The sequence below is a fragment of the Mytilus edulis genome, chromosome 4 (genome assembly GCF_963676685.1).
Source record: "Mytilus edulis chromosome 4, xbMytEdul2.2, whole genome shotgun sequence".
In the NCBI taxonomy this organism is placed as follows: Eukaryota; Metazoa; Mollusca; class Bivalvia; order Mytilida; family Mytilidae; genus Mytilus; species Mytilus edulis.
In genome coordinates this window covers 41,794,284-41,809,855 of record NC_092347.1, presented here as the reverse complement: position 1 = coordinate 41,809,855, position 15,572 = coordinate 41,794,284, and the positions used below count along the sequence as shown (strand labels likewise).

Sequence of the window (15,572 nt, the reverse complement as noted above, 5' to 3'; positions counted from 1 at the left end):
TTTTGACTTTGTCCGTAAACGGAGAGGAATTTTCTGTGGAATCTGTTGAATCCGAATTCATTATGCACGTGGTAGAGGAGGAACTGTTGTCTTAGGTATAAACTGATGACTGACTGGGTTTTCTTATTAGTTGGGATGAATCCCGATGATTGCGCTTATATATTGAGTAAAGTGAGAAACGTTTTTTGAAAAGGAACTCCTGGAAAAGATGATCCGGAAGAATTCTGGACAGCATCTTAAAAATCAATGAAGAATGTTGTTAGGTTCAGGTGAATCTGACTTTTGGTGTAAGTAGTCTTCAGTAGTGCAATTCATATTGTAAAAATGGTATCTGACTTACCAGATAAAAGAGCAAAGACTAGTAAAATAATCTCTCGATAAAAAATGTACGTATAATGTTTACAGTGAAAATAAGTTTTTTTTAATTGAATTAATTAATTATTTCTGAATTTATTTTAAAAAGACCTAGATAAAAACCTTTAATTACGGTATTGATATTTGTTAAATAAATAAATGTAACATTATAGATATATGTCATCACTCACAAAAGTTATATAATCAAAAGTACATTAATCTGTTGATTTTCAAAAAAGAATCATATTTGTACTTTTATAAAAATGTATATTAAATAATAGTTTGAACATGCAATAATTAATAGTTAAAACAGGAAAACATGTATTTCAATCAAGATGTTGCTTGTCAAGACGTTGCGTGTCACGAAGGTTAAGGGTAGAACCAAACATTTTAAACTTTATGCATGCATAATTAACAAAGTGCATGTATAAATGATTAGCGGTTACATCAGATTCATCATTTTATGTTCTTAGACATACAGGACAACATCTACATATAACGACCGACGAAGTAAAGCAGTAGTGAACAATATGTCAGCAATGAAGATAAAAAATCTATCAGTTTTTGTGACGGTGATGTTATGTATATCAGGTTAGTACTGTTTCGTAAGCTTTATCAAAGTTGAATTTTGGTCACATTAATTTAAAAAAACTTTACAAATTCAATTTGTTTTTTAGGTAATTAAGCTGCCCTATGCTACCATTGTAAGTCCCCTGAAAACCTTGATTAAATATTAATTAATTTGCTTTAAATATCAATGTACAATATACGAGTGTTTAATGTTTGTTCTTTCGAATAAAGTAATTGCCTACAGCGTTTATAGTGCTTTTATTTTGCAAATTTTGCGTTTTTAATGCGAAATAAATACAACAAGCTTCGAAAAATAATAAAATTAAAGGTTCAACAGAATTAGTTTTTTTCCATATTTTTTTAAATTGTCTTGTCGGACTGCTCTTTATCATATTTGTTCATTCGTTCATTGTTTTGAAAATAAATCAAGCTGTTTGTTTTTTTGGTTTGCTTTTAATTTGTCCTTTTGGGTCCTTTAAAGGTGACTTTGCGGTTTAGGTTTTGCTCATGGTTGAAGGACGTATGGTTGATAGGACGCATAGGTATCACATTGGCAATCTTTCCACATCTTAAATATCAATAAACTCAAAATAATGATGACTACTACGATAAAAAAATGGGAATTTAAAAATGTGGGGATTACTGTATAAATCTTTTAGTGCACTAGTCAGTATTGCATAAACTAAAAGTTTTGAAACTATATACACAGACATGGTGTCATTTCCTGCTCTAATTGTTTTCTACGCATCACGCACGTTCAGATAGAGATATCATTAATCTACTGATAATTGTAAGGAACCAACTGAACACAACTTTTTCAATAAAACTTGTATATGTAGGACACCTTCAACAACATTTTTCAGATTTTTAAATTAATAACAACTGTCATATTCCTGACTTGGTGCAGGCATTTTCTTATGTAGAAAACGTTGGTTTAAACCTGGTTTTAAAGCTAATTAAACCTCTCACTTGTATGACAGTCACATCAAATTACATTATATTGACAACAATGTGTGAGCAAAATAAACAGACATAATAGGAGCTGATATTTCTAGTGTGAATATACAAGATTGGATGTGTCTGTTTTGATAACTGATTCATTATTGAGAATTGTTGATTGTTTTCTTTGTCTTTAATGTTAATAGCAGTAAATGGGTTCTGCCGGTTCCCGTGTGATGTACAGGAAAGGCCGTTTACCAGTGGATTTTATGTACAATTGTTTTCACCTAATCCATACGCGGTGCAGATAAAGAATGGGTCGACGTCTGAACTACTCTCAGAGGAAAACTGCTTAGAAAGAGACGGACAGTTTTCTCTCACAATGTACGTATATTATCTGATATAGTATAACACAGTAATGAAATATATCTATTCCAAATTAAATTCGATTGGCTGTCTTCTTAATACAGCGTAATGGCTATATCTGTTTCTTATGATAAAACTCATTGAAGATGCCAGGCTTATAAATTAGTTTGCTCGAATCAGAACAATTTAGAGATAACTGTATTGTATTAAGGACGTCCATCGGTAGTTTTACCGTCGCAAATTTAGTTTACCTGGCGACTCGTAGCGGAGACAGGTAAACGGGTATTCTGACACAAGAATGAAAGTCAACAATACAAAACATGACCATATCACAATAACTATGTTAGTAACTGTGAGGGACATAACTTCCCAAAAATCGGGTTTTAAGGTGATTAGAAAAATTCTGTCATACAACTAAAACGAGAACAACGCTTATGTTAAATTTCTATGATGTATCCGAGGTATCGCGACTGATTGTTTTATTGTTTATTTCAGATTCGAAGGCAAATATGTATGTAACAAACATATCCAATTATGCAACAATGCGTTTGTTGTGTATGGAACAATTCCACGTAAGTTCGTAAACACTTTTAAAATGTTTTCCAAAGCTTTTGGTCGCAAATATGTTTTTTTAAATCGATTAGAAACATTTGCTATAATCACTTAAACGAACTTAGCTTATCATCAGATATCTTTGTTTAGTTGCTTAATCCGCTCAGCGTCCAATCCTCAAGCAAATGTACAATTATCGTCAAATTAACATTGAAACTCTATCATAGTTGACATTTGATGCATAAACAAAGATATTTTGTTGCTCTAGTAGGTTAATCATAATGATGCCCTGATTGGCAGATGATAGCGGATATGTCGTAACTACAATCCTGTTCCCATTTCACGAATATGACCTACGGAATTAAACTTATTCCTGGGTTTGTACTAACACAGGCAACACGATCGGTGCCACATGTGGAGCAGAATCCGCTTACCCTTCCAGATCACATGATATCCCCCCCCCCCGTTTTTTTTTTGGGGGGGGTTGTGTTGTTAAGTCTTAATTTTTCTAAGTTGTGTTTGTGTACTATTGTTTGTATGTTTGTCTTTTTCCTTTTTTAGCCATGGCGTTATCATGTTATTTTTCGATGTTTGAGTTTGAATGTCCCTTTGGTATCGTTCACCCGTTTTTTACTGCTTTAATTTTGTTAATCTTGAAATATTGGTCTATCGACAGACATTGAAGTTGGTATTATACATTTATTTAACATTTAAGATAAAATCAACCCTTGTTGAATTCAGTGTGTGTTTTTGCCTAAATTGGATCAGTTCAGGACTGGGTTGCTCAAAACTATAATGATGTAATCCAGTGGCTTACTATCCGTTGGCTATTTTTCCATTGCTCCATGGGAAAATAGGAGTATGGTTAGTAAGCCACTGGATAAGGTAATTTAACCAGTGGATAACAGCTACTCTCTACTAATCCCATTTAACTAAATAGGTATTATTCGTAATCTGTCTCCTTGTAGACAATGCTCATTATTCCCAAATTATTTGCATCCGTAAATATAACCCTACGTTCAACTAAAGATTGCAACTGCGAGTGTTCCTAACTATAGATTCAATAGGAGATAGTATCTAATGTAAAAATATACAGAATATTAGTTAAATATTATGGCTATTTATTTTACTACAGAAAATCTGAACTTGTATACCTTTAGTCGTAACTGGCAAGGTAAACTTACAAAGAAAAAAGGGTGCCCGAGCTAACACGACAGCGTTGGTGTCTAAAAAAGAATCTGTGTAAACCCGGAAGAAAATTGTCACCTCAGACTATTTTACAGAGCAACATTGAATTGTATTTCTATCAATCAAACCAAAAAAGTGAAAAAAAAATATATTTAAACAAAACGCATTTGACTAACAGGTCGAACAACTGATGTTCTTTAACCCTGCTGACTGCCATTGGCGATTGCCAAATAAAATTGATCACAAGATGTAACAAAATGGATCTTAATATAAATTTAATACTAAACAGAATTTTTTTTAACTTGTGGCCACGATGTTTTGCCACAAACATACGGTGTCAATATGTTTTTAGTACACCAGATCCGGATTTCGACAATAAATGTCTCTTCAGTGATGTTAGGGATCGAAACGGTATTTGGACGGCCATATAAAAAGTATCCTCATTTTTAGAAAAAGTACCCTCATTTTTAGATAAACTCTTGAATTTTAAGAGTCAATATATATATATACCTTTAATTACTACGTGGTCAGCTGTAAAATTCTGACATGAAAAATATAAAACAATTCGATTGAGAAAACTAACTCCCTAATGTATATCAAAACCTAGAAAATTGGAACCAACATTCATTGTCTTAAATAAAGAAGGCAGGAGGATTTGTTTTGGGTCGGTTATTTGGGAATTGTTTTCCAATTTTTTTTTTTAATTTTGGGAATAAAAGATGAATTTTATGAAGAATCTGCTAACATCTCATACTTTCGAATAGACCTACTGAGTCATTTATTTTTAATACATTGTAAATCAAGTCATTTATTTACAAACTACCACAGGACAAATCATTTATTGTTGTGATTATCAAAGCTGGGTTATCTATTTTCAAAATCCACCTGCCCCCCCCCCCCCCACTCGAATATCAAATGGTCAAAGAAATATTTTATGTGCTGTGCTGGATGTATAGATATGCAGCCACGTCATATGGAATCCAATACCTCATCTATATACTTCAAGCTAACTTTAAGCACTGTTATCTGTCATAAAACTACAAATAAGGATTTAGATTATACATTTTTATTTTTTTACCAATACCAAATTCTATGTCCACAAAATATATTTTAGTTTTTTTTATATTGTTTTTTTGTCAGCACTATGTGCAAGACTGTAGCATGGACTTTTGAAAATACAAATTTATTATCCAAACAAATACTCAATTGGGTACAGTTTTGAAGCATTTGATTTATACCTAAAAGTACGGCAAACCTGATAGAACGCACGACAACATGTAATTACAATGTAACTAAGAATTCATAATAATGTACAAATCTAGCTGCGAAAACGTAGCTCTATTGTCCTTTGAATTTGTTTTGCCATAGATGGTCCGCAAATATAAAAAAAAATCATCAAAAGGACCTTAGGAGCTACGTTTTCGCAGCTAGTACAAATCTAGATATACCGTTGGTATCTGTAAATCAAATTCATTCAAATGTAATGAACCACTACCACTTTATGTTTATAAAGTAGACATTTCCATAATTTTTGGACTGTTAATCGCAATGTGTATAAAGTATATCAAATTAAAACACAGCTTAGTCCGTGTAGTGTATAATTTAGGATCAAATAGCCTTGCCATAGTTTTAATGAGGTGGACACAATCATCTTTATAACTTGACATGTATATATATCATAACTTTTTTTAAATATTTGACTTCACAATCACTATGTAAAATGCCACAAGTGAGTATTTACGACAAATTATCGTTCTTGAAGTCAAGTGGAGTATTTTCTTTTATTTTTAAGGAGGAGGAGTGAAAATTTACACCTAGATCAAATTTTCATGAGCTCCAAAATACCATATATGACAAATATAAAGGTTAACAAGTTATAAACAATGAAATTATTTGAAATAGCACGTTAAACCAAGTATTGGATAAATTTTGAGCAAAAGAAATAATCCATTTGTTTAAAGTTACCCAGAGGATAAGCAGTTTAACCACTGGCTAACACTATACAACGTTTTGAGCAACCCAGTCCAGGTTTATTCAACAATTTGTGTCGCAATCAAAGATATGAAAAAAAATATAAATTGTGTACACATGTTTAAAAATGGTGATTGTAAATCGGCCTTATAGATAATTATGACCAAATTAAACTAAACATTTTAAATTTTGCAGTCAAGATTTTTAAGACTTTTTAATCTTAGCAGTCTACAATGAAACCAATTCTCATAAAACATCAATCGGTTCTTGGAGAAAAAACAACAAATCATGAATCAACATACTACTTCAGGCAAACTAGATCGAACTATAATGGTGTCAGATGTATATATCGATCAAATTTAAAGAAATAAAAAAACACACTTAGCAGAGCTACCCGGCTGGTAGATATTTTGATACGCCATGATCGTATTTTGTCTACGTAACATATATACTCATTGTCGATGATAGAATCAAACAGTTGGAAAGGTCTCATCATATACGAAGTTCAACAGCATTTCTGATAGCTTGTAGCAAATAGCAATGTGGTTAAAAATATCTTCATCAGCGAAGAGAACACTTATTGATAGTTTTGTAGTGTCATAGACACATCTTTAAAGCTCAATTCGTCATCCAATCGTTTCAATTTTCTTCAATTTTCATTTTTGTACATGAAAACATTTAATAGATACTATATTTACTCTCACATGTAAAGGCTGTTAACCTTGGTTAAAAGAGACAACTCTTTAATCAAATCATTAGCATAAGACGGCAGAACCTCCTTTTCGCGGCAATAAGTCAACTGTCGAGCAGTGAACCAGGATCCTAGCATAATTTAGTAATGTGTTTGACATGGCAAGTTTCAACCATCCGTTGTTATAACTTTAACGGTACGAGTTATTTTGCACTAAGTGCACATTTCGATAAGAAAGGTCTATTCCATGATTTTCGAGGCCAACATATCAGAAAATTGTAAGCCAAAGCCAAAGATGGAATAGGGCTGATATAAATAAAACGGTTTGAGTTGAGATTTGTTCCGAACGGACGGATTCCTCTGCATGCCCTTCTATGAATTAACTCGTTTTATGCATATCAGCCCAATGCCTTGCTTGTTGGACAAATATACTTTAATATAAATTGCACATACATACTTTAACACATACATACTTAAAACTTAACTTCCCAAATTTGTATCCTTATTTGAATGCCAGTACTGGGCTGTTGATAGCCTCGAGGATTAACAGTCGACCAATTAAGGTATCGACTCAGTGATAGCAATCATCATTAATGTTTACATTTTTCTACACGAGGTGTGCATTTATAAATTAGATGTGTCTTCATGCAGCTCGTTGCAAGAAAAATTCAAAACTTATTCAAAAAATCAAAAGCTTATCAACCAAAAAGGACGAAAGACTTCAGTTTAGTGAAAGATGGGGAAGGAATCACAGCTTTGCAGGACGAAGAAATGAATTATAAGCATTCATATGTACCACAATGATCGAAGTAACTAGAAATTGTCAATTAAACTACATTCGTCTGTTAAAACGGTTTGCAATTGAATAGATATAACATGTTTATGTATTCAAAGTTTACTACTGTGGTGCTATTTATCTTGAATTGATTCTTGGGATTAATTAAATATTTTATTTTCAAGGATATTTTAAACGGCGACCATCACTGTGTGAAGTATGTAAAGGTCCATATAGAGTGGGTCCGAGTCACATATGGATAGGTAAATTATATATAATATTGCTCAAATACATGGTCTACCTTTAAATATTTGTACTTTTTCAATGTGAGTGATATAGTTCACCTCTAACAATACCCTTTGGTATTTCAATGTGAATATGAAAATTTAAAAGAAAAAAAATGCCAGGGATAAAAGTACAACATTAACAACCATTTTTATTTCAAAGAAAAAAAATTAGCAAATACAAAAATTCACAATGAATAAGTATGGTTTTTCAGAATCATGACGGTTGTTTGTCAAACGGTATTGTTATCAGTGACACTCAGATTAAAATATTTAGCAAGCGAAACAAGTACAAAATTAAAGAGCATTGATAACTCAAAATTCCACCAAACTGTGCTAAAACGCCTACGTTTATCTATCAGCGCTATCAAATTACACTAGTCACAACGTTAACGTAAACGATATAACTTTCTGTAAATAAAAAAAGATACAAGAAAGATGACCTGTCGTCATTCCTTGACACAAGCATTACTTTTGAAATATCTAACTCTTTATTTAGAGGATCCAGAATGCTCTTCAACTTTGCAATTGTTTGGCTTTATAAATATTTTGACATGAGCGTCACTGATGAGTCGTATGTAGACGAAACGCGCGCCTGGCGTACTAAATTATAATCCTGATACCTTTGATAACTATTTACACCACTGGGTCGATGTCACTGCTGGTGGACGTTTCGTCTCCGAGGGTATCACCACCCCAGTAGTCAACACTTCGGTGTTGACATGAATATCAATATTGTGGTCATTTTAAAATATTTCCTGTTAACAAAACTTTCAATTTTTCGAAAAACCAAAGATTTTCTTATCCCAGATATAGATTACCTTAGCCGTATTTGGCATAACGTTTTGGAATTTTAGGTCGTTAATGCGCTTCAACTTTGTACTTGTTTGGCTTTATAAATATTTTGATATGAGCGTCACTGATGAGTATTATGTATACGAAACGCGCTTCTGGCGTACTAATTTATAATCCTGAAACCTTTGATAACTATTTACACCACTGGGTCGATGTCACTGCTGGTGGACGTTTCGTCCTCGAGGGTATCACCAGCCCAGTAGTCAACACTTCGGTGTTGACATGAATATCAATATTGTGGTCATTTTAAAATATTTCCTGTTAACAAAACTTTCAATTTTTCGAAAAACCAAAGATTTTCTTATCCCAGATATAGATTACCTTAGCCGTATTTGGCATAACGTTTTGGAATTTTAGGTCGTTAATGGGCTTCAACTTTGTACTTGTTTGGCTTTATAAATATTTTGATATGAGCGTCACTGATGAGTATTATGTATACGAAACGCGCTTCTGGCGTACTAATTTATAATCCTGAAACCTTTGATAACTATTTACACCACTGGGTCGATGTCACTGCTGGTGGACGTTTCGTCCTCGAGGGTATCACCAGCCCAGTAGTCAACACTTCGGTGTTGACATGAATTTCAATAATTTGGTCATTTTTATAAATTTCCTGTTTAGAAAACTTTTAAGTTTTCGAAAAACTAAGTTTTTTTTTATCCTTAGCCGTATTTGGCACAACCTTTTGGAATTTTGGATCCTCAATGCTCTCCAACTTTCTTTGTACTTGTTTGGCTTTATAAATATTTTGACATAAGCGTCACTGATAAGTCTTATGTAGACGAAACGCGCGTCTGGCGTACTAAATTATAATCCTGGTACCTTTGATAACTATTTACACCACTGGGTCGAATCCACTGCTGGTGGACGTTTCGTCCCCGACAGTATCACCAGCCCAGTAATCGGTGTTGACATGAATATCAATAATTTGTCATTCTTATAAATTTCCTGTGTACAAAACTTTCAATTTTTCGACAAAACTAAGGATTTTCTTATCCCAGGTATAGATTTTCTTAGCCGTATTTGGCATAACGTTTCGGAATTTTAGGTCGTCAATGCTCTACAACTTTGTACTTGTTTGGCTTTATAAATATTTTGATATGAGCGTCACTGATGAGTATTATGTATACGAAACGCTCTTCTGGCGTACTAAATTATAATCCTGGTACCTTTGATAACTATTTACACCACTGGGTCGATGCCACTGCTGGTGGACGTTTCGTCCCCGAGGGTATCACCATCCCAGTAGTCAACACTTCGGTGTTGACATGAATATCAATAATTTGTCATATTTATAAATTTCCTGTTTACAAAACTTTCAATTTTTCGAAAAACTAAGGATTTTCTTATCCCAGGTATAGATTATCTTAGCCGTATTTTGCATAACGTTTGGAATTTTAGGTCGTCAATGCTCTACAACTTTGTACTTGTTTGGCTTTATAAATATTTTGATATGAGTGTCACTGATGAGTATTATGTATACGAAACGCTCTTCTGGCGTACTAAATTATAATCCTGGTACCTTCGATAACTATCAAAAAGTTTTATGCATCATGACCATTAGACCTGTCAATTTTCGTTAGCATTGCCGACCTTAATCCTAACAATAATTCATTTCCTCAAAGGGACAGATTTATAAAAATGTTCAACCAATGCAGGCAGAAGTTTTTTTTTATATTGGTTGCAATGAATTACCGGTTTTTTCCAGCGATATGAAAACTAAAAATTTCACACGTGAAATAATCTAGGTTATGTCATTCCTCTAACATCATACTACAATAGGTGTTGTCAATATGCGTCGATGACGTCGTATCAAGGCAAATTGTGAATAAAAAAAAAAGATATAGTTTTTTACATTTTCTACTTTTATTCGATTTAAAAGCCGATTATTAATGCAATAAAAGAATCAAAGAATTCAAATATCGAGAAAACATTCAACTCGTGGCCGATCAACTATGGTAATTAACTTATGCACTACACGCATTTGGGAATTATTGGTTGTTCGGTAACTCGTTGCCTGTTTTTGCTATATTTGAATGCTTTTATTCTTTATTCTATAAATTATACGCTGCATAGAACGACTACAACTGCTGTCTACGCAATTCTCAATAAAAAAAAGATAAAAAAAACAACAACCGGAACTTCAGATAAATTTCAGTCGTCTTATTTTTAGCTCACCTGGCCGTAATCAGTCGTCCGTAAACTTTTACAAAAATCTTCTCCTCTGAAACTACTCGGTCAAATTTAACCAAACTTTGTTACAATCATTATTGGGGTATGTAGTTGAAAACTGTGTTCATTGACCCGCCATCCAACCAAGATGGCCACCATGGCTAAAAATAGAACATAGGGGTAAAATGTTGATTTTGGTTAATATCTCTAAAACCAAAGCATTTAGAGCAAATCTGACGTAGTTAAATTGTTTAAAAGGTCAAAATATTTCTGCCCGGAAATTTTCAGACATATCGGACAACTCGATATTGGGTTGCTGCCCCCGAATTAGTAATTTTAAGGAAATTTTGAAGTTTTTGGTTATTTTCTTGAATATTAATTATATTATTATAGATAGAGATAAACTGTAAAGAGCAATAATGTTCAGCAAAGTAAGATCTACAAATAAGTCAACTTGATCAAAATTGTCAGTTGACCCATTAAGGAGTTATTGCCCTTTGTAGTCTTTTTTTTAACCATTTTTGTAAAATTTAAGTGATTTAAAAAAAAATGTGTCCGATGACCCGACCAACCAACCAAGAAGGCTGCTATGGCTAAAAATATAACATAGGGATAAAATGTAGATTTTAGCTTATATCTGTAAAATTATTTAGAGCAAATCTCTCGGGGTAAAATTTTTAATCATGTCAAGATCTATCTGCCCTGTAATTTTCAGACAAATTGGACAACCCAATATTGGGTTGCTGCCCCCGAACTAGTAATTTTAAGGAAGTTTTTGGATGATATCTTGAATATTATTATAGATAGAGATTAACTGTAAAAGACAATCATGTTCAGCAATGTTAGATCTACAAATAAGTCAACCTGACCAAAATTGAAGTAATCTTTTAAAAAAATCTTCTCTCCTGAAACTACTACTAGTACATTTTTAACAATTTTCGTAAATTATTTAAATTTTTGTAAACTTTTACAAGATATTTTCCTTTGAAACTGCTGAACTAAGTTCATAATAGATAGAGAAAATTGTAAACAGCAAGAATGTTCAGTAAAGTAAGATTGACAAACACATCATCATCATCATCATCATCATGACCAAAACATAATTTTCTCATGAATTGTATTCTTATCTATTATCTTTGTCCTCTGTTTAGTATGGTCATAGACGATTGTGAGCGACACAGGCTCTTTAGAGCCTCTAGTTCTAGTTATCATTTGTAATTTGTTAATTATATATCCATCGACTATATTCCAAATAGTCCACTACATATAGTATTAGCATTACATTAAAGATAGATTGATTTCTAAATTCAGATTAAAAAATAACATTGTTTTGATTGCACTCCCCAATCCGTCCATAACGACAATGTTTTCGATTTCAACTTTATTTATTTAAACGATTCAATATTTTTTAGCAATTAAACTTACAAACATTTTTCTTATGTTTTAGACAAAGAAGCTAGCCGTGAGTATGTTTTAGAGATTTAAAAGTAGTGTTAGCTTGTTTCGTGGTGTGTAATGCAAGAGGTATAATTTAAAGATTATTATACGCCGGCTTCCGGACGTCATTTGTGATCTTTATTTATTAAATATGTGCTTATACAGCAGGGAACACTTAAACAAAAGTACATATTTATCTAAAGAGTATAAAAAGGACCTGTCCAACGACTAGACAATCAAATAATATACCTTCGTTGTTTTGTTTTGCAAGCAGGTACTGTAGTTTATTATTTTCCGAATCTTGCGAGTCAAATAATCATCTTGTATAATCGCCATCTTCGTTCAGTTAGATCAGTTGTCTTCGACAGCAAAATATTTGTGTCACGTGTCACGGTACTTGTCTATCCCAAATTCATGTATTTGGTTTTGATGTTATATTTGTTATTCTGGTGGGATTTTGTCTGATGCTTGGTCCGTTTCTTTGTGTGTTAGTTACATTGTAGTGTTGTGTCGTTGTTCTCCTCTTATATTTATGCGTTTCCCTCAGTTTTAGTTTGTTACCCCGATTTTGTTTTTTGTCCATGGATTTATGAGTTTGAACAGCGGTATACTACTGTTGCCTTTATTTGACTAAATGTGAAAATATAGTAAAAATGTAATTCATTTTATCTAAAGGAATACAAGTTATTTCGTGATTAAACATTTTTTTGCTTTTGAAATAACACTTTTTTATCTTTACAATTTCGTAATAAAATGGAGATAACTCAGATGATGTAAATTTAATGAAACATGTGGAGCGAATGTACCCATTTTTTTCAATACAATGTGCTATGATATCATTTTTTTTTTAATTTCTTAAAGGACATTATAAGAGTTATTTTTTTATCATCTTAAAATTCTATTTGTTTGAACAAAATCTGACAATTTTATACGTACAAATCTCCTGACAAATTCTTTGTAGAATATTTTTGAAAAAAGGTTTGATAGGAACTAGATTTTGGCAAATTAGGAAAAATGATATTTTCTTAACCATGACAGAACACTATTGAAAAGGTAATTTAAGGGAGTGTGCTACTCAGTTTCCAATTAAAACTTTCCTTAACACTATTATATAATGAAAGGGGATTATTTAAGGAATCAAACAGCAAAAAAAAAATAAAAAAATATAGAGGTCAATGTGCTTGTTTTCGAGGTATTAGCCATTGACATTTTGGCGGGAAAATGTTCTCTCTTGATTTTTTATACTTTATTATTGACAAGTTAAAGTTCTAAAAAACTGTTAAAAAATAAATAAGATTTTATAAGACTTTTACAAATGTCTTATAATCATACATTCAAAAGATTTCTAAAAAGAAAAATGGGGGTCAATATGCAAAAATTTTCAAGGCATTTGAATGTATAAAACCTGAGGATTTCGAAAATCAGACAAAAATTCCAAATCATTACAAGCGAACATCCTTAAAGAACTTTATTGTAGCAAAGACATTAAGAATCAATTACGGTTTTTCGAGAAATTTGATATTAAATTTCATTAATGGACCGCCCCAAACACACCATAAGCTTGAAGAAACATTTTATTAGTTAATTTAGATTACAACACTATGAACTGTTTTTTTACCGAGTTACGTACCTGGTTAACCTTTCTGTTCGGAACTTGCCGATGAAATCTGTCATACAAGTAAAGCAAATAACACTATAGATGTATTTGTTTTAAACAATAATTATTCAAATAAATCATCACATGACGATATAGTACAACGAAATAGATATTAGGGATTCAGAAACAAGGAAATTTACTTTTACAAATATGTCTCCTTTTACGCAGACAATACACTTGTTGAACAATTATACATAAATATAGTTACGGGCATGCTCTGCAATAAATATACACATATGGAAAAGTGAAAAGTACAATAGAGAAAAACAAAATAAACAAGAAATTTTGTAATGTATACAGTGTGAAATGAAAACTATGGTCTGCAGTTGTGGATCCCGAATTTTTAAAGGTAGAGGGGAGCACCTCCATAATAATGCCGATGATATGTAATAATTTAGAAACTCCCTGTGATTCTTTATATACATTAAATGATATCTCAACTAGCTACTTTGCTGAAAGAGGTGTCATATTTGATTTTGCTTGACCAAGGAATACAATTCAAATTTAGTTTGATAGTCAATTTATATCCAGTGGTTGAGAGTGGAGTCTACCATTATAAATGCGTTCTATACTACATGGATTACATATATAGGAAAAACGTAAACAAGTTACGTTGCCTCGTTTCGTTAGAATTCTCCATCTTTTTATAATGGTTATTTTCGTTTAGATATTACAAACGAAGAGAAAAGCAAGTTATTAATTCAATCCCAATTTATGTTATCGCTGCATGTATTTGTCAACGAAATCTTTTAACTTTTCGTAATTCAACGAGCTAGAATAGGATATTTGTTTTAGACCATTATGCAGCAAAATTAAAAAAAAACCTAATTTTGAAAAGTTAAAGGGACGACATTAGGACATAACTATGAAAACAACTAATTGGTGGCTTAAACATTTGGAATCTAAACGTTTAAATCATACATGCAGACTGTACCTATGCTCGAAATGCAAAATGCATATTTAATGAATTTGCATGCAAATGTATATGATAACATTTTCACATATGTTTAAGACAATAAAAAGTATTACATTCTTGTATAACATTGCATGAATATAACTGAAAAATCCCCATTTTTTTCAGTGGTAGGCTGTGAAACTCCTTCACACTGCCCGTCAACTTATAGTAAATGTACTGGTTCTGAGAAAGATATTCCAGATGACGGCATCAATTGTAACATTCGAAAAAAGAAACAAGCTCAACGAGACTGGAATCGTTTAGGTCAAATGCATCGAAAAGGCTATCGAAATGTCAAACGATATCGACGATATAATACTAAGAAATATGGATATGTTGCGTACGCAACCGGAAATGGCAGACATTACGGTGGATATTAATTTGGGTTACGAGTTATCCAAAAGATCTCACAAGAATAAAATTACATAAAAAAACATATATTTCATTTTTTGAACATCAATTAAGCCGGTGGTTTTCGCGTTTAAATTGTTTTACATTGTCATTTCTGGGCGTTTTTAGCTGACTATGCGGTATGAGCTTTGCTTATTGTTGAAGGTCATACGATTACCTATAGTTGTTAATATCTGTGTCATTTGGTCTCTTGTGGAGAGTTGCCTTATTGGAAATCACATCACATCTTCTGTTTTAAAATGTAACACAACAAAACACTTCAAATAAAACTTGTGAAAACATTTGTTCGCCTTATTTTGAATCAGTTTAAAATGTTATTATTTAATTTATCAGCAACTTTATAGATTTTCTTTGCTGTACATGTAAAGACATCTTATTTACCCGTCCTTCCATTT

The 15,572-nt window shown here is 32.2% G+C and overlaps 1 protein-coding gene across 1 annotated transcript; it reads left to right on the top strand.

Annotated features, from left to right (window-relative positions):
- The first annotated feature begins 786 nt into the window (after positions 1–786).
- LOC139519692 (uncharacterized) lies at positions 787–15,200 on the top strand. The gene is made up of 6 exons (XM_071311908.1): positions 787–945; positions 2,070–2,247; positions 2,725–2,801; positions 7,592–7,669; positions 12,165–12,179; positions 14,893–15,200. Exons 1-6 carry the CDS (start codon positions 885–887, stop codon positions 15,144–15,146), a joined length of 663 nt encoding a protein of 220 aa, XP_071168009.1. The 5' UTR covers positions 787–884; the 3' UTR covers positions 15,147–15,200.
- The last annotated feature ends 372 nt before the right edge of the window (positions 15,201–15,572 follow it).

Bases quoted from the DNA above. Each gene is read 5' to 3' on its own strand.
- LOC139519692 (XM_071311908.1), top strand. From the start codon at position 885: ATGTCAGCAATGAAGATAAAAAATCTATCAGTTTTTGTGACGGTGATG. The intron at 946-2,069 runs GTTAGTACTGTT...TAATGTTAATAG, and splicing joins GGTGATGTTATGTATATCAG to CAGTAAATGGGTTCTGCCGG. The intron at 2,248-2,724 runs GTACGTATATTA...TGTTTATTTCAG, and splicing joins GGACAGTTTTCTCTCACAAT to ATTCGAAGGCAAATATGTAT.